Genomic DNA, 22,043 nt, shown 5'->3' with positions numbered 1-22,043 from the left:
TTTTCTCCATTTATTACTTTATTATAACAAACTTCCAATTTTGTTGCGTTTCTGGTAGATTTTTCTGACATTATATGACTCATAATCACGCATCTTTCAATATGCACCACCAATTTAATGAGCTAAGTGCTGTCAAAACTAGCTTTGTCCCAATGTGGATTGTGCTGTAATTATATCTTCTATTATTTGTTGGCACCCACTTGGATTATCAGCTTCTTCACTCTAGCATTGGAAGAGAAGGTAGAGTCCGCCTCAGAAGAAAACGATGAGTCCCATGACCATGATCACGACCATGACCATGATGTTTCTTTAGTCAAGTCACGGTTCGATACGTGCTAAGGTTGCCTAGAATTTCGTGAAGATTGTAGAATATACGTGGGTACCATCTATATTATATTTACATTTGGACAGTGATTCAGTTTGAGATTTGGGTTGTGAGTTGAGTTCGGACCTCTGATTTAGATGGACCTGAAACCGTTCTCTTCTAGTTCCGTGTCTACATCTGATGTTGCCAATGTTGGAAGATCCTATTCCACTTTGATCTCCGGTTTCAGGCACAAAGTTGGAGTTAAACTTTCTAGCCACTTCAAGTGCCGCAGAGGTAACTTACAGTTACCCAAATTCTTGGAGGTTCTATTGTTCTTATTTTTTCCTTTGATTTTTTCTATTTCTTTTTCATGATACTGGACCTGCTTGTTAGTTTGAGCTTCTTCTTTTAGTTTCTAATCAGTAAAACTGAATATCTGAACTGATTTTAGCTGATGAGGTAGGCATAAGCCATCGTTAATTTCGTTTATTCGTTTCTAAAGTCGACATTTTTACTATTAATTGATGCCCCCTTTCCTCTACTTCAAATAATGTGGGAAGTTATGTTTCTTGTTTGAAAAATTTGATTATTTTGTTTTGGATTTTTTGGGGGTCCAATAGGAATGTGGGTTTAATACCTTCTAATGTTTAATTTCAGGGTTGTTTCTGAGGACTTACAGTGGTTCGGACAACGCTTATTTCACAAATAAAGTTGTAAGTAGTTCAGTTGGTCAAGATAATCTTGCAGCAGAAACGAGTTCCCGTAGAATTAATGGAACCAATGGATCAAGTGCCAGCTTCTATCACAGAAATCTGAGAGTGCTTGATGCTTTTGATGATGAATATGGGGGAGTTGTCATTGATTCGGATAGGATACCATCTAACCCATATACCTTCGCATCTTTGTTGCGTTTGTCTCTCTTTCAGTGGAAAAAGATGGTAAATTCTCTGTCCATGGTTTCATCCTCCCTAACATGAACTATGCTACTTGGAAAATAGTCACCTCTAAATGTGATTCTGGTATTTCTTCCTTTGAAAATAAATTTTATCCGTATTGCTAGCATATATTGGGGAAGAAGGGCTTCCACGATAAGTCTTGTTTGAGGAAACAAAAGGCATATCAGTATTTTCCATTTACTTTTATTTTCAGACTGCATTTGTTTGCGCTGTGAAGGCATCAATATCTAAGTTATATATTAAGATATCTGATAATTTACAGGGAAAAAAGGGAATTTGGCTTAAGTTGCCGTTAGAGCAATCTGACCTCGTTCCAGTTGCTGTTAAGGTAATTCAACTTTTCACATGTCTACCAATCACGAAATAAAGAAAATAACATGCAAATGAGAGATTTCCTTCCGTATGTTCTTGTTCACCCTGTACAAGTTCACAAAAATGTAGAAAACGATCAATGGATATCTGTCTCTATTTAGTTCAGCCTTTACTTTTACTTATGGAAGAGTTGTGTTGTTGAACTTATTAGTAACTCATTTTGGTCTCAGGAGGGCTTCCAATACCACCATGCTGAACCAGGATATGTGATGTTAACTTACTGGATTCCTGAAGGACCCAGCATGCTTCCAGCGAATGCGTCACATCAAGTTGGAGTTGGTGGATTTGTCATCAACGACAAAAATGAAGTATGAATATAATAAACCTTAGAAAGAAGCAACTCGTTTGAATCATGCAGGCAGGCACTGATATTTGTGTAATTTTCTGTTTAAAATTTATAAAGGTGCTTGTAGTACAAGAGAAACACTGCTGTCCAGCAACTCTTGGTCTTTGGAAGATACCAACTGGATTCATTCTTGAGGTATTTAACGTGTACCTTCACTGAATTTTCTTTAATGCTCTAGAAATGAAATGTAAGACTAAATTAGAGATGATGTTGAATGGTTATCACATTTATGTAATTATATTGCAACTTGAATTCTTTATCACTTACCTGTTTGAATTGATCTCAGGCAGAGGAGATATATACTGGAGCAGTAAGAGAAGTGAAGGAGGAAACTGGGGTAAGTTTGATGAAATTTTATGTTTTCCTCGGGTGTAAATTGGTATTGAATTTATTCATGGGGTTGTATCGTAGGTTTAAATTCTATAAGGGGCTTTCTTTTTATGCTAGCTGCTTTATGTTGCAGGTCGATACAGAGTTCATTGAAGTCATAGCATTTAGGTAACAACTCCGTTCATACTCCCAGCCATCATGAATGTGTAAATTTTCTTTAAGAAAATACATTTTGAAACTATAACTATTCATTCTGTGTATATACTTGATTCATAAATAACTTATAGTAATTGGATTACTGGATGAGTTTCTCTTCTAATAAACTACTTAGTGACAGAATCTAGCATGGTCAGAGTACGACATGATTTGATTTACCTTTTATTCCAGTACTTCCGCAGTTTTCTTGTTTTTTTCTTCGAGATCTGATGAATTTCATCATCAATTCTAGGCATGCTCATAATGTGGCCTTTGAGAAGTCAGATTTGTTCTTCATCTGCATGCTAAGACCCCTGTCATCTAAGATCATTGTTGATGATCTTGAAATCGAAGCAGCAAAGGTGAGATATTCTTACTCATGATGACAATTAAAGGAAAGAAACTTTTTTGGAGGTGGATAACTCATCTCCTTGCAGTTCCTTATGTTTGTTGTTCTCCATTCACTTGGAATAGTCAATAAATAAAACATAACTTCATTTTTAAATTTTCCATTTCCTTGTTTTGAAATCATCCCTAAATCTATACAGAAAAAACTTTGTTATATTTCCTTTTCCTTGTTTTGCAATCATCGCTAAGTCGATGCAGAAAAATCTTCCATAATGATGTGACTATTACTTTGTCAAATGATGATGAAAGTGTGATATCTTGCTACATTCAAAGTTTAACTGATCTGAATTTCCAAAAACTCTTGTGTGATGTGATGCAGTGGATGCCCCTGGTTGAGTTTGTAGAGCAACCACTCATCCAAGAAGACTCCATGTTCAGGAAGATCATAGATATCTTTATTGCTCGTCTTGGGAAACGATACTGTGGGTTATCAACTCATCAAGTAGTTTCAAAGTTCGATGGCATGGTATCTTCCTTGTATTACAATGTCATCGACAATGAAGATAACTGTGTTGGAAAATGAGAACTCAAAAGCAGCATATAACGCTTCTTGGCTCAATGTATAACAACCGAGCTAACCACTATACTGCAGATATCCAATCCGATATGTATGTTAACATGCAAGTGACAATTTATCCCTATTATGTATATAAATATCTTTCCTGCTTCATCATCATCACAGTTCCACATTACCAATGATTCTTGCACAAAGAACACCAACATGACTATATTAACTCAGAAGCAGTTAAATTTGAAGGCTAATAACATGTTAGAAACGAAGTGCATAGGTGATCTTCATGAATATTGCCATAGACCTATCAACTCGGGTACTAATTGGAGATATCATATCTATTAAATATAAGAGTCAATTCATAATATATTATTGGATGTTTTACAAGATATAATTCGGTGTAAATACTATTTTATTTTAATATTGAGTTAGTTTTAAAATTTACTTAGAGTTTATTAAATTTATTGTATTAGTTGTTATCCAACATTCATCAATGTTTAGCTCCAAAATATAAATTTGTTACTACTGTAGCTGAAGAAGACGTCTTCCAGTCTGAGTATGACATTGGGAAAGCAGGCAGCGAGATTTTTCCCGTGAATATCACGTTCTCTATCTGTTGCAATTTTAGTAGCTGGTGAAAGGAACAGGGAAGCCCAAAACGACAAGATTTGTTTTCAAAATTCATTTCACGTGTGAAATTGAAACAATACTACGTTTATATTCAAAATAATACTAATTAGATTAAATAGGTATATAATAGATGCCAAACTATTTGACAAAAATTAATTACGTTTCTGAATTTTCTTTGATGTTCCATCTATACACATCTGAAGTATTAGGAATAATTTGAATTTTGATTATTTTATATAAAGCATTTATTGTGTTTAAGTTTTAAATATTTGATCTGGAGGCCTAAACTGCAGGATTTGCAGTGACGTGTAGTTATGCGAGAAAGGCAATCAGTGAATAGTTATTAAAAATAAAACAATTCCCTTTCAGTCTTGGACGGACATAATCATTGCTTCTAATTTTGGACCCTCTAGTTTATGCTCTTAATTCAAAATTATGTTAAATTTTGTATTTCTCCAATGATGACACCCACTACTTTAAATATTATTCTTTACTTTTAAACAACTTTTCCATTTTATTTTATTAAATAATAGAAATTTGTATTCTCGTGTCATTTTTTGGAAAATAATAAAATACTTCTTATACTGTACAACGTATAATTTGAAAATATCTTTATTTAAAGTAAATGTTATCTAATTTCAAAACTAAGTATCTCCAGATATTAGATGGATAGAACAAATAGAAGTAGGGTCATGTCAAGGACAGAAATCACATGTTACTTCTCAATTTTATTGTGTTTACACAAAAATTTTGCAATTAGTTTTTTTTTTGGTGACAAAATGCATGTGGTACCATACCAAATAGTATAAAAGCGTAACTATCAAAAAGTTTGACAAAAAATTCATATAACATTTTTTTTTTATTGTCGAGACATAATATAAAAACAAAGAAGTTCCCTTAAATTATGATTCGTGTGGGATATTTATAAGATCTACTCTTTACAAAAGTTTTTTAAACTTTTTCTTCTATACCATTTTTAGGCTTTGTTTATGCGCTTGTATCTGTTCAATTGTGAGTTGTGACAAGAAAAAAACAAGTACTTGCAGGAGAAGAGTAAAAACATTCTTCAATGTACATCGAAGAAAGGCAAAAAAAAACTAACAAAAACTTATATAATATTATCTAAAAAATAAAAATTATTTATACATATAAAATAACACTTTATATATATTACAATAATAATAATAAATTATAAAAAAAAATAATAAATATAAATATAAATTACATAATTAATAATAATTAAAATAAATTTATTAAATAATAATAATAATAAAAATTAATTTAAATTTAATTTTATGAAAATATTTTTTTAATGTATTTATAATAAAAATAAAATTATTCAATAAAAATAAATATTTTTTATATTAAATATTTTTAAAGATAAGGTTAAATTTGAAAACTTACATCTTATACATTTTTTAAAAATTAAAAATTTCTTTACCACCATCCTATCACTCACACATTTCAATAAACTTTCGTTATAAATCTACTCTAACATACCTTAATCTAAACAATCTCATTTTTTTTTCTCAAATCACTTCAAATTCACTCTCTTAAATCTTCTTCCTTTTTCTTCACGATATTGCAGTATTTAAAAAAACTAATACTTAATATTTTGATAGCATAAATTTCAAGAAACTCATACTTTTATATTTTTTAAATTTATTTAATTATATTTCACATATTTTAGTTAGAAATTTATTTGACTCTATTTCAGAATTCATAATTTTACCTTGAAAAAACTATTTTTAATACATTTTTTTTTTATCTGAAAAAGGATGTATCATGTAGGATCTTTTTAATAATAGATTTCTTTTAACTTTTTGGTTTATTTATATCAAGGAATTCATTAAACATGTTCAATAGCACACACTAAAAACTCAAAAATAAATAATATATGTAATAATAACGCACAGGAATTCTAACACGCCTACACTACAACTTTTGAGTAAATAATGTAAATAACTGTTATACACATGTTGCCCATAAATAATATATATACGGATATAGAATTTTCACACACATAATTTGTTAACTTAATGATATTTTTTTAAAAGGAATATTATAAATTAAAGTAAAAAACTTATAATATTACGTATTATTAATATAATTGTTCATTAAATTTTATGAGAAAATTATTAGGTCCGCCCTTATAAATTATATCATTCATTATTTTCATTCCCAATTATACAGAACATAGAATATTAAATATTTAATTCTGATAATAGAAAATTGGTTTTTTTTATTTGATTCTTAAAGAGAATCAAATTTATGTCAGAATATATATAATCAATCAGTACATCAAATATACTTTATTGTCATATAAATAATAATAATAATATTTGTATATTATAATTATGATGATATTAATATTATTATTATTATTGATAATATTATTATTAGAAATTTTATTTATAAAAATAATATTAATAAAAAATAATATTAATATTATTACTATTATTAATAATAATAATAATAATATAAATATAATAATAAATATAGTATTATTAATATTGATAATAATATGATATTAATAATAATAATAAAAATAATAATGATATATAAAAAATAATTTTTATATAATGATTAGCTGCGGTAGTGTTCCACTCATAAACCATATATAATGACTATGAACATTATATACTAACATAATTCATATGTAATCAAGTGTGTTTTTTTATTTTTTATTATATGTATTAATGTTGTTATTATTAATAACAATATTAACAACAATAACAATAATAAAACTATTTAGAATATTAATAGTATGCATAATAGTAATAATATAATAATATGTATGATAATAATAATGATATGCAGAAATTTATTGTATATAGTGATTAGGTGTATTAAGTACGGAATAATATGCATATAATGAGTAAATGTATTATCTATCATCATAATAATACAAAGGTCAATAGCTACGATTTAATTCTTCTTATTAATATTAATAATAAGAAGAATAAAAATATATTAATAATAATAATAATAATATAAAAAATTTACATATAAAAAATTATTCTCATCACATAATGTGGATAAATTCCCTATCTAGCACCATTTACATCTTTATTTTCCTATCTAGCACCCTTTTGTTTTTATTTCCCTATCTAGCATTTTTTTATTTTTTATTTCCCTATCTAGCACCATTTTAAAAATAAATAAATAAATTATTATTATTTTTTTAATAATTTTAATTTTGAATGCATTAAAAAATAAATATTTTTAATGTTTAAAATAATTAGAGATATAATTAATGAATAAATAAATGAATTTTTACAAAATAAAAATAAAAAAGTAATAAATTAAAAATGTTTAGTTTAAAATTATTTTTTTTTTTAAATGAAGAAAATAAAAAATTAAACTATACAACAACATAAAAGTTGAATCTATAAACATAAATTAGTATTTATTTTTATTATTATTGATGATATAATCATGTTAATTTCGAGTAAAAAATACAGAACATAATTATTAAAAAACCAAAGTCAATTAGTATTAATTAATAATGAACACATAAATAATATTGAAGTGTCTACCCTAAATGCAAAATTCTAAAAAAAAGCTAATGCAAATGCTACACTTAATGCTACATTGAATGCATTAAAAAATAAATATTTTTAATGTTTAAAATAATTAGAAATATAATTAATGAATAAATAAATGAGTTTTTACAAAATAAAAACAAAAAAGTAATAAATTAAAAATGTTTAGTTTAAAATTATTTTTTTTTAAATGAAGAAAATAAAAAATTAAACTCTACAACAACATAAAAGTTGATCTATAAACATACATTAGTATTTATTTTTATTATTATTGATGATGTAATCATGTTAATTTCAAGTAAAAAATACAGGACATATTTTTAAAAAAAACCAAAGTCAAAGTATTAATTAATAGTGGACACATAAATAATATTGAAGTGTTTACCTAAATGGAAAATTCTAAAAAAAGCTAATACAAATGTTACACTTAATGCTTAAAAATGAGAAAAAAAAATGCAAAAATAAATAAGTCTAGAAAATAAAAACAACAACAGTAAAATAAAAACAAAAACCATAAATAAATAAATAAAGATTGCAGAAAAAATAATAATAACTAAAAACATAAAAGGTATAAAATAAAGGAAAAACAAAATAAGATAAAGATAAAAAATATAAAAAAAATCAAAAAAATCAAAACATGATAAATATAAGAGATATAAGACGATACTAAATAAGTATATGTTGATCATAAAAAGGAGAATAAATGAGAGATGATCATTCATTTAATATGTTTCTAGTTATTATTATTTTTTCTGTCATTCTTTATTTATTTCTATTTATGTTTTTATTCATTAATTATATTTCTAACTATTTTAAATACTAAAAATATTTTTTTTAATGCATTCAAAATTAAAATTATAAAAAAAAATTACTGGAGTGTGCAATTCTCGTAATTAATTATGTTTCATTTTGCACAAATTATTTAATGTACCACTGAAGAAAATATCAAATGAATGATCATCTTTTATTTATTTTTCTTTTTATGATCAACATATACTTATTTAATATCGCCTTATATCTCTTATCTTTATCTTGTTTGAATTTTTTTTATATCTTTTATCTTTATCTTATTTTGTTTTGCCTTTATTTTATATCTTTTATGTTTTTAGTTGTTTTTTTTTTCTGTCATTCTTTATTTATATCTATTTTTTGTTTTTATTTTATTGTTGCTGGTTTTATACTTATTTTTTTGGTCTCATTTTTAAGCATTAAGTGTAACATTTGTATTAGTTTTTTTTAGAATTTTGCATTTAGGTAAACACTTCAATATTATTTATGTGTCCACTATTAATTAATACTAATTGACTTTGGTTTTTTTTATAGATATGTCTTGTATTTTTTACTTGAAATTAACATGATTACATCATCAATAATAATAAAAATAAATACTAATTTATATTTATAGATTCAACTTTTATGTTGTTGTATAGTTTAATTTTTATTTTCTTCATTTAAAAAAAATAATTTTAAACTAAACATTTTTAATTTATTACTTTTTTATTTTTATTTTGTAAAAACTCATTTATTTATTCATTAATTATATTTCTAATTATTTTAAACATTAAAAATATTTATTTTTTAATGCATTCAAAATTAAAATTATTAAAAAAATAATAATTTATTATTTATTTATTTATTTTTAAAATGGTGTTAGATAGTGAAATAAAAAATAAAAGAGTGCTAGATAGGGAAATAAAAACAAAATGGTGCTAGATAGGGAAATAAAACCAAAAAAATGTTAGATAGAGAAATAAAGAGGTAAATAGTGCTAGACAGGGAATTGAGACACATAATGTTTCATGTCATTTATTTAACTAAATAACTTATCAAAATAGGATCAAACAACCACGTATAAAGTAATAATAAAATAAAACTGATTAGCCAGTTAAAAAAAATATTTATGAAAATAATAAATTATTTAGAACAGTTTTTGTTTTGTCTGTCTTTGGTGAGAAAGGCTTTATTGTAGAGAGATCCTTTCTGAGATTCTAACATTTTAATTTAGGCTTGATGATTAAGTACTTACCTCACATTCTTTTATTCAAATTGCACCCCAAATTGTTGTTGAATTTTCAAGCTCTACCCTCTCCCTTCCCTCCACTTTCCTCCCTCTTCCCCCTTCGTAAGATTCTCTCCTTCATTCTCTATATTTCTCTCATTCCCCTTTCTCATTTTTTTGGATCTATTGCTCTTTTCATCAATTCATATTTTATTCTTCATATTTATGTTTATCCTATTCAATTTCCTCAACAAAGGCACACGAACCCTTAATCTGGTCTGCATTTTCTTAGTTTGAAAAAAAAGCAACAATTTTAATTAAGTTTTTTTTTTATCTCTTCAATTATCGTAGATAAAAACCATATGAAAATAAAAGATTTTCCACTTCCCATTCGTCGTATGTTATATTTTTGTAAAAGGGGTTTTGATGTGCATGTATAAAATGATGTTTTTTATTACAATTTTTCAGGATTGTCTTCGTAGGGCGAAGAAGATGAAATTATAACGTTGAAAATGTAATTTGGGGAATTGAGAGAGAAGGGAGGTAGAAAAACACAGACGATGTCGGAGTTCCCCTTGAAGTCGAGCTTGGAAATGGTGGAAGATAGAGAGAAAAAGAAACGTCATATGGTGCATCTCAATGTGTATGATCTTACACCTGCCAACAACTATCTTTACCTCTTTGGTGTTGGAGTTTTTCATTCAGGCATAGAAGGTTTGTTTGTGCGATCTCTATAATCTACTTCCTCTACTTTTTTGTTTTGATTGAGAATTAAGTTTTGTTTGTTATAATTTATAATGTTAATGAAGTTATTGTGGGTATTTGATCAACCAAGAATGCATTACTAGACAATAGTTTGTCCTCTCATCAATAGAGGTTTCTTGTATTATTTCTAATATGGTTTGTAGCTTTGATTTTTAATTGAGCAAGGTCCATATAAACTACCTTAGTTAGTGATAAACCTTTAACAATGTAGTATGATGGTTAAAAAAAAGGATATTCATGTTACTTAAAATGGTTGGTATATGGTATTTTTCTTTGAATATTTTTGGTCTTTAAACTAGTATGAAATTTACATTCATCACGATGCTTCATATTAACATGATAAAAAGTACCTGATTAATATGGAAATGCATTAATTGAAATTGTAAACTTAGTACCAAGATTGGTGATACATATGACTTTAGGGTAAGAAGTTTATACCTCCTTAGTAAAATAACATCTTTCACTCTCTAATTAGATATCAATTATCTTTATATGATTTCTTATGAGTTATTTTAGTCAGTCTACAAGTAATGAAATGAAAAGTAAAATATTGTCCTCACATGTTTAATGGTTTACTAGTAGTGCAGTCAATTAAGTATATATTGAGTTAAGAATAAAGAAAGAATGTGTTTTTTTGTTTATAATTTAAACAGAATAAAGAATGAAGCTAAATTATATTTAAAATAATATTTTAGGAATCAAACCATTAGTGTATTAGAAACATTTTCCTAAAGTGATCATTTTCTTTTAAAATTTCTTCTTATTCAACATTAATTTCTAATTTAATTTAATCCTAATTTTGCAAGTGATAAACTCTTTGTTCCAACTTTGAACTATAACCTCCCCTTAGGAGAAAAAAAATAAAAAAAATAGTCATAACTTCATAAGCATTCATAAAAAGATATTTACACAAAAACACAATCTATTTTTATTATCAAGAGTTGATGGTTATTGAATTGGAATTATACCAACCTCAATTATGAAATAGTTCTTAATAATAGACGAATCATAGAAAAAGACATTGAACATAAGTTCAATAACTAAATAGTTATAGAAATGAAGAAGTGATTATAAATTTGAATTTGTAAATAAACTATTCTTCAATAGGTGAGGAATCCCAAAAGATAAGTAGAAATCTTCTTTATTAAATTTCATACTGACATTTTTTCTTAAAAAACCTCCTTTAGAATTTGAAACCTTTTTATATTGTCAACTTAGCAGTTACAAAAATATATGTAAAAGTTACTAATTAAAAAAAATGATTTAGAGAGTATTTTATGAGAGTGTAGCACCACATTTTCCAACAAATTATTGATGAGTGTTGCTTTGTTATTTTATTACACTCTTAAACTGACTTTAGCAAATTGTTTTGATGAATAGTGCATGGTATGGAATATGGATTTGGAGCACATGAGTACCCAACAAGTGGTATATTTGAGGTGGAACCTAGGAATTGTCCTGGTTTCATCTTTAGACGTTCAATATTGTTAGGTAGCACTAATATGTCTGGTTCAGAATTTCGTTCTTTCATGGAGTGCCTTTCTTCAAAATATCATGGAGACAGTTATCATTTGATTGCTAAGAATTGCAACCATTTTACTGATGAAGTTTGTCAAGAACTAACTGGAAAGCCTATTCCAGCATGGATAAATCGATTGGCTCGTGTCGGTGAGAATTCTCTTTGCATCATTACTTTGGTAGTAGATAACTTTCATTTTTTTTTGTCTCTCTGCATATTTACTATGAATTCAACATGCTCATATAAGTGTCCCTGTATATGCTTTAAATTACATTTTGCAGTGGATGCACAAAATAAATTTTCATATTATTGTGGAAATAAGTTTTGTCAGAGTGGTATTGTAGTTGTAACGTGACCACATTCAGTTTGAAATTCCAGGTTCTTTCTGTAACTGTCTTCTGCCTGAAAGTCTTCAGGTTGCTGCTGTTAGACATCTCCCTGAACATCTTGATCTTTCTGGTAAGTTATGAAGATAACAATTCTGTCTCACTATTTTACACTCTAAGCTCTCTTTCAGATTTATTTTATTGGTAGCTGTCTGTGAAAGAAATATATATTATGGATGTCACAGAATTTTATTACTTGTTAATGAAAATGAAAACAAAAAATGAACTCTCATGTGATTCATTAAAAACAAAATATTGGTTCAGAATATTGAATCAACTGCTTATACTAAAGGTTTAAACATTTATGACTACAGATGATGAAGGATCAGAATATGATGATCTTACTGACTCAGATGAGAGTGAAGAAAAGGATTCCTCCAATCGCCATCTGATAACTTCTCCAAATAGTAGAGATGTGACCATTATAAATGAAAACCCAATGACTCTTGCACGGGACCTCTTATGATTTCCTTTTATTACTTACCAATCTTATTCTTCCTTCCTTTCACTATATTTGTGAATTAGCTTTCAAGGTTTTATCAAATGACTTGGCTTAACAACCATGTGTTTGTATTATAAAAATGATAGTTTGTTTGTATGATTGTGTATGTATCAAAATGAAGTGAATCTCTTGTAGATATAATATTAACTAAGATACAAACATATTTTTTTCTATTGTTCAAGCATATCGCCAATTTTATTGTTAATGTAACCTCTTCTGCTTCTTCTTTGGTGTTGATAAGATGATGATTATAAATTAGTATTGAAAAAAGTACATAGCATGGTATATATTTATAAAATTAGATGGGATTAGTTTCCCTTATTTAATTTTGTACTAGTTAAAAGAACTATTTTACAAAAAGATTGTTATTTGTCGTTAGTTAGTAGTGCAATGCAATTTGTAGGTAAAAGCGTGATGTTATGAGAAAACCCATGATTGTATTGATAAGTGTAAAACAATATTTGATGATAGTTGTCATTTAAAAAGAAAATAAGCAGCTAAACTACCATTAGTGTTCTGAAAGGTGAAACGAAAATATTGAAGTTATTACACAGTAGGTTCAGATACAATTTGTTATCAACTGATAAGGCTAACATCTAAAGTATACACAAAATTTGGTTATGCTTAGTGGAATGGTAGGAGATGGAATGAAGGGTAGAGCAAATTAATATAGCTATTTATGTTTTCTAAATTACAATGTTGATTAAGAATAACATTTATTTCACCTCATTTTTCTGAGTTTCCTATGCCTGTTTCTTATCTCACCCTATTTCGCACCTCATTTTGTTTTTCTCCCAGGCATCAAACAGTTTACAGTAACAATAACCAACCAGAATAAAAAGTATATAAATTATGATATATTTTAAAGAAATCTCGATTTTATAGTTTAAAGACAGTCACACAATCGATTTTATTATAGATACTCAAATTTCAAACAATGAAAAAACCCGAATCCGGTTCATCTCCATCCAATCTATCTTTATTATAGTCCAATTCGCTTCACTTCGTTCTCTTACACCAATCCAGTATAGCCTTAACCTAGATTCACAAACCAAGTAGGCTCCAACCAAGAAGCATAGAACTGCTCAAAGGATTTTTGTCAATCATAAAGGAGATGATGGGTGGAGCATAAGAAAAATTGGTAATAACCTAAAAATTGATGGTTGCATTTCAAATTATGGCAAGTGAAAAGTTATATTCTTAAACATAGAAAAGTCACACCATTTTTAATTAAAAGAAATAGAGTAGGAATTCCGATTATACTCCCACAAGTGTAAGTTGATAGCCCTCTTACATTCATTTTTTTTCGAAGCACTGCATCCATGATAAGCTTGCAAGAAGGTTTTCTTAAAATTTGGAATGGCTACCTTGACAAGCAAACATGACATCCATATAAACAAGGTACATTCATTGACTGACCCAAATGAGCAAACAATGGAATATACAGAGGAAAATGAGTTAGACAAAATATACAGCCCTTTAGACCAAAAAAAGGGAAAACATGACTTATTTTTCAGTACATGTGGATATCAACATTAATTTCTCCCAAGTGATGATTGCTTGGTTTCTCAGTAAAAATATTGTGGTTAGTAGTAGTACCATATCGTAGCCAAAGGCATGATATTCTCTCCAATGCCGCTTGTCCAGCAACTCGTACACGATACACAACACTTAAATCTGCCCATATTTCACTTGCCACAGTTCTTGATTGATTACTTGGGTCGTAACCTTCTAAATCTGACCCAGTTACCATGACTACAGAATTGTCATCAAATATCACAAGATCTCGTGAACCTATTGCCCCTTCAGAAGCCTTTACTAATAGATTCGTTGTAGGAGCACATCCAACAGCCCTCCTCACCATAATATGGTGGTAGTACTCTTGGACAACCTGAAATGTCAGCAATTAAATTATATGACGATTAACATTACTATAAATAGTTTTTCAAAACTAATTAAGTGTTCAGTCCAAAATCACAGAAAATATAAAGTTCTATTTCATGGTTTAATACACCAAATGATGTTAGGAAAATTGAAGATATGAAGTCTTTAAAACTTCAAAATCAACAATGACAATAATTGAAAGATACATCACACACTTACTTGCCACTGAGAGGAAGCTAGAAGCACTCTTGGTCGAATTGATTTCAGATAATCATATGCATCACCAGGTGCCATCATTTTGTGGTGCACCTACACAGAAGTTCAACAAATAAGAACAATATTAGCCAATAATAATACAAATTTTGATCTGCTGTTCCCTCATTTTCAAGTTATGAAACCAACCAGATAACAAATAACAATAGTTGTGCTGCGACCACGTCCAGCTTTGCAATGCACATATGTAGTGTGTCCAGATAATGCGTTTTCTTCATTAAAAAAAGAAATGGAAAAGGTCAAAATAATTACAAACGGTGTATTACCTAAATTATATATGAAGAGAAAAGGAATACATCATAAAAGTGATCGAAATACTTCAGAATGCAGAAAAGGAATACAACATAAAAAGAATAAGAAATGTTGAACATGCAACTACTGAAATTAATTCATAATGTTCCCATTCTGTTCGTCACAGTATGCAACATTTTACAAATAACTTAAAATCAATAATCAAACTTGTCCCACATAAAGAAAGTCACATGAATATGTCTAATCATTTTTCATAATACTCACCATGTATGAAATTCACAGCACGTCGTATGTCATGCAATGAAGGAGCAAAACAGTAATCTCTAGTAGGGATCACTAAGTGGTTAATTCCGTGAGTCTGTCAAGTTTAACAAGAAGAAATTACGATAAAATTTCATACATAAACTTTTGAGGTCACGAAAACACCCAAGATGTTATGTGTACATAACCCACGCAATTAAAATATAACACAATGCATTAGGAACACAAATGTTGGCGAAGAACTAGTCTAACTATTATGTTGCACAAATAAGTGTTGTACCCTAAATATCTTAAAGCACATTGCATACTAGAACACAATGATTCACAGTAAAATTAAAGTCACTCGTAAAAGTTTTATATTCTAAACTTATCATAAAAACCACGATACACACATAAGCATTAAACTAAAAAAATGCTGTAAGTTAATAGTAGCAATGTTGCCTCTAATTCACAAGTTGCCTCAGGGTTTAGTATCCTATAAACCATTTCCAAGTAATATTTGGTTCATTTAACCATAATATGTGTTTTATTCCATAATCAATGTTTGATTACCTTTTGGAAATTGCAAAGACAACAAAGCAAATTAATCATCGTCAAATTTCTATGACAACAAAATCTATGAACTTAACTCTCAAATTTCACAATTTACAAATTTATAATTCAATATCATTTAGATATAAAATGAAGTAGTCAAAAGGATTTACTTAGAAAGGTGGGTGATAAACAACAATGAAAATCAACCTTTAATTAATACCTTAACCAGAAATAAAAACACAGATTAAACTCACATAATATAATGTTGTCGGAACCAAAGTTTCATATGACTCATTCAATGTGATGACCCCACGAACACCAAGCTCCTTCAAGTGTGGAACATCTATAGGAAATGGAACAGCGCCTAACAATATGAACTGAAAATTAAGTGCATAAAATTTAGGATCAACCTTGTGTCCCACAAATAACAAAAGACAACTTTATATAGAGTCAATTTTTAAAATGTCATATTAGTTAAAAAGAAAATGAGACACTTCCTCTCAAGGCCAAAGTATAATCATTTAATAGTTTCACAGTTCAAATTATATATGCAATGAGTTAAGACGAGTTTCTACATCAAACAATTAATATTCTAAACCCCCAATACCCCTTCTCCATATACGGTAATGTTATCACAAGATATGATCTCCGGTCCACAAGTTGCATCATCATCTCAATAAAACCATAACAAGAAAAAAGAAATGATAAAGCCCAGTTGACATCTTCAATCAATGTTAATAAAAAGTACAATGTTTTTAACCCATAAGCACTTTCCCTCTATGAGTTGATAATCGCATACACATTAAATTTGTCGCAGTGCATGTAAAACATTCAAATTGAAGATATAACCAAACACTCAAAGCAACTAAACATTATTTTATACATGACCAAACAAAAGCATAAGAATCACATAACAGGCTTATCCAATAAATTTTATAAAAAAAAGGAACAATCTTTTTAACCCGCAAGTATTTTTCCTCTACACATACACATTAAATTTGTCGGATTTCATGTAAAACCATTGTGACATAACTAAATTGAAGAAGAAAACAAACACAACACAAAATAACGTAACATGATTCAAGACATAGTTAAGCTCAAAAGCAGAAATCATACCTCATCGACCTTATCCCACCATCGAAACTCAGCCTGAACCTTATTCCTGACAACATTGTAAAAAAGGGTTGGGTAGAATAGCACACGAGCACCTGCTCCAACCAATACCCTCTTTGCATCATAACCCACTGACGTCAACCCTCCTACCTCCTCACCTTCTCCTATGTCACCCCCCTTCAATTCCTCTAAATGCATAACTCACTTCCAAATCACGAAACAACTACAGGGCACCCAGGTAGTAAAAAAAAATCTAATTAACAAATACCTATCGTATAAACCACAATTATAATTTCAAAATTCCCCATGTTATGTTTCAAAAGGTTGATTGTTCGGGACGAGGAAACCCGATGAGAGACCAAGGGAGGAAAAAATTGTCCCCAGGAAGGAAAATTATAAGGGAAAAGAATCGAATAAGAGAGAAAGTTGGGAAATGGAATCTCTAACCCAGGATCTAGGAGAACAAGAAATTGACTCTTTGTCTCAACAAACTCTGTTCACCCGAAAGTAAATGATGCAAGAGAGAAAGAGGGGAGAAAAGACGATTATGATGCAAAGAAGGTGAAAATCTCGGAGAGAATGACACGAAAGTCACCGCCTTTAGGGATTTTCCTGTTAGGTGAGTTTTGCTAACAAAGAGACAGATACTCATAAGACAGATCACAGGTTTCCCCAAATTCTTCCCCAAATCGTATTATACACTTCAAGCTTTCCATTTTATTTTATTAATAAAATTACATTAATTTTCTTAAAGATATTTCCATATTCCTTACATATCAACACACTTCTCGTGAAAATTATTTCTATGAAATAAAATAAATGGTAAATGTATTCATTTTATTGAATTTTCACATTAAGATATAAAATTCTTATTTTTGTTGTCTTAATTAAATTTCAAGTCCTCGTAAATTTGGATTTTTTAACTAAATTTTTATTATAAAAATCACTTTATTGTTTTCATATATTATTATTTGTTAACATTATTTTTTAATTTTATAATTAATTAATTAATAATTTTTATTACTAGATGAAAATAAATAAAAACAAAAAAAAAAATTAAAACTTAATTAGGTGTTGAGAGAATAGACAAACCAGCCTAATATTGAGTAACGTAACAATGACAACAAAATACACTCAAAACAAACATAACAAGGACAACAAAATAAGGGATAGACTCAAACATAACTAAGTTTGTTGTAAGCGTTTTTATCACCCACCACCTTCACACAAAACTATATAATTTGATATTAATGCAAAATAACATGCATATATATATGTGAGATAACTAAGTAAAGTGACAAAGTAAGAATCATGTCAGCAAGTTAATAAAAAAATTAAACGATAGAGACTAATTGAAAAATATATAATTTTTTTTAATATTTAATAAATAAAAAAATATTTAATACTTTTTTTTTATAAAAAACCAATTAAAAATATCTAAATTTATAACTTAATTAAGTTTTCTTTTACAAAATAACAGGTTGCAAACCTTAGTGTGTTGTTTTCAATACAAAAAAAATTCAAATGTAAATCACTTAATTTCAAACTCAGTTTTAAATATAATTAATTGTATAAAAATTTAATGTAAATACTTATTCGAGTATACAAAAGAATAAAGTGAAATAATTTGAAACTTATATTTTATTTCTTTTGATTTTTAAAATATATATTAAATAACAAAATATATTTTATAAACATTTATGATATAACTTCAGCCAAACCTTATTTTGAAAAATACAGAAAAGCATTAGCAGTCTATTCTCAAATGTTCTCATACTTTAATTTAAAGGTCGAAAGAAGAGACAATTAAGAAGATAAAACCTAATTAAGGAGAAACAACAAATAACTACACAAACGATTGCCATTCTTCGTATAGATTTTCGTAAAACAAAACAATGTTATCTCAACCATTATACGGCTAACCTCAATTAAACGCATAATCATGAAATTAAAACGTAACCCAAAATTAAAGTATTATTCTCTATTTAGTATCACTTATTTACTATATTATCTACGGTGATAAATTGGATAAATTATATTCTAGATTGAAATAGATGGGTAAATTATTATCTAGCACCATTTACACTTTTATTTCCCTAACTAGCACCCTTTTGCTTTTATTTCCCTATCTAGCACCCTTTTGTTTTTATTTCCCTATCTAGCATCCTTTTATTTTTTATTTCCCTATCTAGCACCATTTCAAAAATAAATAAAATAATAATAAATTATTGTTTTTTATATAATTTTAATTTTAAATATATTAAAAAATAAGTATTTTTAATGTTTAAAATAGTTAGAAATATAATTAATGAATAAAGAAATGAGTTTTTTACAAAATAAAAATAAAAAAGTAATAAATTAAAAATGTTTAGTTTAAATTTTTTTTAAGAATGAAGAAAATAAAAAATTAAACTCTACAACAACATCTATAAACATAAATTAGTATTTATTTTTATTATTATTGATGATGTAATCATGTTAATTTTAAGTAAAAAATACAGGATATCATTATAAAAAAATCAAAGTCAATTAGTATTAATTAATATTGAACGCACAAATAATATTGAAGTGTCTATCTACCCTAAATGCAAAATCTTAAAAAAAAACTAATGCAATTGTTACACTTGATGCTTAAAAATGAGAAGAAGAAAAATGTAAAAATAAATAAATATAGAAAATAAAAACAACAACATTACCTCGGATCTTTCATGTTACAAAAGACTATTTGATGGAACTCAAAAATGAAGAGTATTGGTTTGCATACACTAGTCAAATACTATGTCCAAGTCTTGACATGAAAATAACCTCAAAGGAGAGACCTAAGACTCTTTAATAAATAAGTATAGAGACCTCAAAAGTAACCTCAAGTCGAATAAGGACTGATATGGACATAAGAGAACAACATAATTAAACAAAAAAATGTTCATATTGTCAAACACTAGGACACACAAAAAGAACATATCCCAACATTATTGAATTGTGCATTTCTCGTCATTAATTATGTTTCATTTGGCACAAACTATTTAATGTACTATTGAAAAAAATATCAAATGAATGATCATCTTTCATTTATTTTTTTTGTTATGATTAACATCTACTTATTTAGTATCGTCTTATATATCTTATCTTTATCTTGTTTGGATTTTTTTTATATCTTGTATATTTATCTTATTTTGTTTTTCCTTTATTTTATATCTTATATGTTTTTAGTTATTATTTTTTGCTCCCATTGTTTATTTATTTTTGTTTTTATTTTATTATTGTTGTTTTTATTTTCTATACTTATTTATTTTTACATTTTTCTTCTTCTCATTTTTAAGCATTAAGTGTAGCATTTGCATTAGTTTTTTTTTTAGGATTTTGCATTTAGGGTAGACACTTCAATATTATTTGTGTGACCACTATTAATTTATACTAATTGACTTTAGTTTTTTTATAATTATGTCCTGTATTTTTTACTTGAAATTAACATCATCAATAATAATAAAAATAAATACTAATTTATGTTTATGGATTCAACTTTTATGTTGTTGTAGGATTTAATTTCTTATTTTCTTCATTCTTAAAAAAATAATTTTAAACTAAACATTTTTAATTTATTACTTTTTAATTTTTATTTTGTAAAAACTCATTTCTTTATTTATTAATTATATTTCTAACTATTTTAAACATTAAAAATACTTATTTTTTAATGCATTCAAAATTAAAATTATCAAAAAAAATTAATTTATTATTTATTTATTTATTTTTGAAATTTTGCTAGATAGGGAAATAAAAAATAAAAGGGTGCTAGATAGGGAAATAAAAATAAAAGGGTGCTAGATAGGGAAATAAAAGCAAAATGGTGCTAGTTAGGGAAATAAAAGTGTAAATGGTGTTAGATAAGGAATTGAGGCGAATATAAAGTATATTAATTTAAAATGTGATATAACTGGAGTTATCCATTAATAATTTTTTCACAGATGAATGTCCAATCTATCAATAAAAATAATATTTTTATTATAATTACTTTTTTAATTATACTTTTAATTTTTTAAGTATTTTGAAATTCAATTTTAATTACATTATCTGAAAAGTGAGTTATTTTATTGTTACTTTTTCTACTTGTCCTACCCCAAATGAAAAACTGGAAGCAAAACACAACTGAAGCAGCCACATGAACTACGTTCATTTTATGAAAATTATTTGGGTATCTATGTGTGTGTGTGACTTAATGTTCCTTATTGAGTTTTCTTGGTGTGGCGGTAAAGAGCATCTAACTCAACCCTTTTCCATTCTCAGAATTTTAAATATTCAAACGCAGATGGCTGCGAATCAGATTCAATGCCAACAACTGTTACAAATGTATTCCCACTCTCTCATGCACAACTAGGTTTTAGCATATTTTTCTTAAAAAGCAGTAAATAATTTTAGATTTAAAAAATAATTATCACTAAATAAATTATATGATCCACAATTCTATAGTCATTATGAACTTTCTTTATTGTCTTTCACTTAAAAAGAAAAATGGCCCGAAATATTTAAAAGACAATAGCAAGTTATGGCTGCTTTGATAAAGTGGATAGTTACACTAATGGAACAAGTCACCGTTGCTGAATCATCTAACATTTTTAGAACTTTCCCACTCATCACTTTGACAACAGATTTCTCTCTTCCTGTGCATCTTTGCATCATACACAAATCCCTAACTCATATATGCTTATTATTCCATATACACTTGCATCCATATTGAGTCACTGCGTAACCTTTAAGGGAACATTTTGAGTCACTGCGTAAACTTTAAGAGAATCCCACAGCAGCCAAAAATAGATAAGTATAAGACCAAAACTTAACGTAGTTGCAATTCTTTATATTAAATATAATATGCTAATTAAAATAAAATTTTATGATAATCTCATCGGTACACTTAGCTTTATTCTGATTCTGCTTGAACATTCCTGGATTTAAGATGTTGA

The 22,043-nt window shown here is 27.5% G+C and overlaps 3 protein-coding genes across 6 annotated transcripts; 2 read left to right on the top strand and 1 right to left on the bottom strand.

Moving 5' to 3' along the window:
• Nucleotides 1-105: 105 nt before the first annotated feature.
• Nucleotides 106-3,590, top strand: NUDT8 (nudix hydrolase homolog 8). The gene is made up of 10 exons (XM_068609062.2): nucleotides 106-375; nucleotides 463-601; nucleotides 965-1,245; nucleotides 1,526-1,591; nucleotides 1,806-1,943; nucleotides 2,039-2,116; nucleotides 2,268-2,318; nucleotides 2,445-2,479; nucleotides 2,760-2,868; nucleotides 3,234-3,590. Exons 2-10 carry the CDS (start codon nucleotides 463-465, stop codon nucleotides 3,435-3,437), a joined length of 1,101 nt encoding a protein of 366 aa, XP_068465163.2. The 5' UTR covers nucleotides 106-375; the 3' UTR covers nucleotides 3,438-3,590.
• A 6,000-nt stretch (nucleotides 3,591-9,590) lies between these two features.
• Nucleotides 9,591-12,976, top strand: LOC137808109 (deSI-like protein At4g17486). 3 transcript variants are annotated; one of them, XR_016519217.1, is made up of 5 exons: nucleotides 9,591-9,722; nucleotides 10,068-10,313; nucleotides 11,745-12,032; nucleotides 12,249-12,342; nucleotides 12,584-12,976. XR_016519217.1 is itself a non-coding variant. In XM_068609060.2 (5 exons), the coding sequence occupies exons 2-5, from the start codon at nucleotides 10,160-10,162 to the stop codon at nucleotides 12,733-12,735; spliced, it is 675 nt and encodes a 224-aa protein (XP_068465161.2). In that variant the 5' UTR covers nucleotides 9,591-9,722; nucleotides 10,068-10,159; the 3' UTR covers nucleotides 12,736-12,976. The 3 variants fall into 3 exon arrangements, 2 of the variants coding, with proteins under 2 accessions (XP_068465161.2, XP_068465162.2); XM_068609060.2 differs by having other exon boundaries at nucleotides 12,262-12,342; XM_068609061.2 differs by lacking the exon at nucleotides 9,591-9,722 and adding an exon at nucleotides 9,736-9,875 and having other exon boundaries at nucleotides 12,262-12,342.
• A 1,137-nt stretch (nucleotides 12,977-14,113) lies between these two features.
• LOC137808108 (phosphatidylglycerophosphate phosphatase PTPMT2) lies at nucleotides 14,114-17,784 on the bottom strand. 2 transcript variants are annotated; one of them, XM_068609059.2, is made up of 7 exons: nucleotides 17,536-17,701; nucleotides 17,092-17,311; nucleotides 16,230-16,352; nucleotides 15,445-15,538; nucleotides 15,058-15,140; nucleotides 14,875-14,964; nucleotides 14,114-14,662 (listed from the first exon to the last, which is right to left on the bottom strand). In XM_068609059.2, exons 2-7 carry the CDS (start codon nucleotides 17,284-17,286, stop codon nucleotides 14,285-14,287), a joined length of 963 nt encoding a protein of 320 aa, XP_068465160.2. In that variant the 5' UTR covers nucleotides 17,287-17,311; nucleotides 17,536-17,701; the 3' UTR covers nucleotides 14,114-14,284. The 2 variants fall into 2 exon arrangements, with proteins under 2 accessions (XP_068465160.2, XP_068465159.2); XM_068609058.2 differs by having other exon boundaries at nucleotides 17,092-17,784.
• Nucleotides 17,785-22,043: the final 4,259 nt, after the last annotated feature.

This window comes from Phaseolus vulgaris, chromosome 3, assembly GCF_051622355.1.
Source record: "Phaseolus vulgaris cultivar YP4 chromosome 3, ASM5162235v1, whole genome shotgun sequence".
NCBI classification, from domain to species: domain Eukaryota; kingdom Viridiplantae; phylum Streptophyta; class Magnoliopsida; order Fabales; family Fabaceae; genus Phaseolus; species Phaseolus vulgaris.
The sequence above is the reverse complement of the archived record's forward strand: the minus strand, read 5'-3'. Positions and strand labels throughout refer to the sequence as shown.

Excerpts from the sequence above, each read along its gene's own strand:
- LOC137808109 (XM_068609060.2), top strand. The coding sequence starts at position 10,160 with ATGTCGGAGTTCCCCTTGAAGTCGAGCTTGGAAATGGTGGAAGATAGA. Across the intron at positions 10,314-11,744 it reads TTTTCATTCAGGCATAGAAG|TGCATGGTATGGAATATGGA; the intron begins GTTTGTTTGTGC and ends TTTGATGAATAG. Across the intron at positions 12,343-12,583 it reads TGAACATCTTGATCTTTCTG|ATGATGAAGGATCAGAATAT; the intron begins GTAAGTTATGAA and ends TTATGACTACAG.
- LOC137808108 (XM_068609058.2), bottom strand. The coding sequence starts at position 17,286 with ATGCATTTAGAGGAATTGAAGGGGGGTGACATAGGAGAAGGTGAGGAG. Across the intron at positions 15,539-16,229 it reads TTCCGACAACATTATATTAT|ACTCACGGAATTAACCACTT; the intron begins GTGAGTTTAATC and ends TAAACTTGACAG. Across the intron at positions 15,141-15,444 it reads TGCTGTGAATTTCATACATG|AAAACGCATTATCTGGACAC; the intron begins GTGAGTATTATG and ends TTTTTAATGAAG.
- NUDT8 (XM_068609062.2), top strand. The coding sequence starts at position 463 with ATGGACCTGAAACCGTTCTCTTCTAGTTCCGTGTCTACATCTGATGTT. Across the intron at positions 602-964 it reads CCACTTCAAGTGCCGCAGAG|GGTTGTTTCTGAGGACTTAC; the intron begins GTAACTTACAGT and ends GTTTAATTTCAG. Across the intron at positions 2,480-2,759 it reads ATTGAAGTCATAGCATTTAG|GCATGCTCATAATGTGGCCT; the intron begins GTAACAACTCCG and ends CATCAATTCTAG.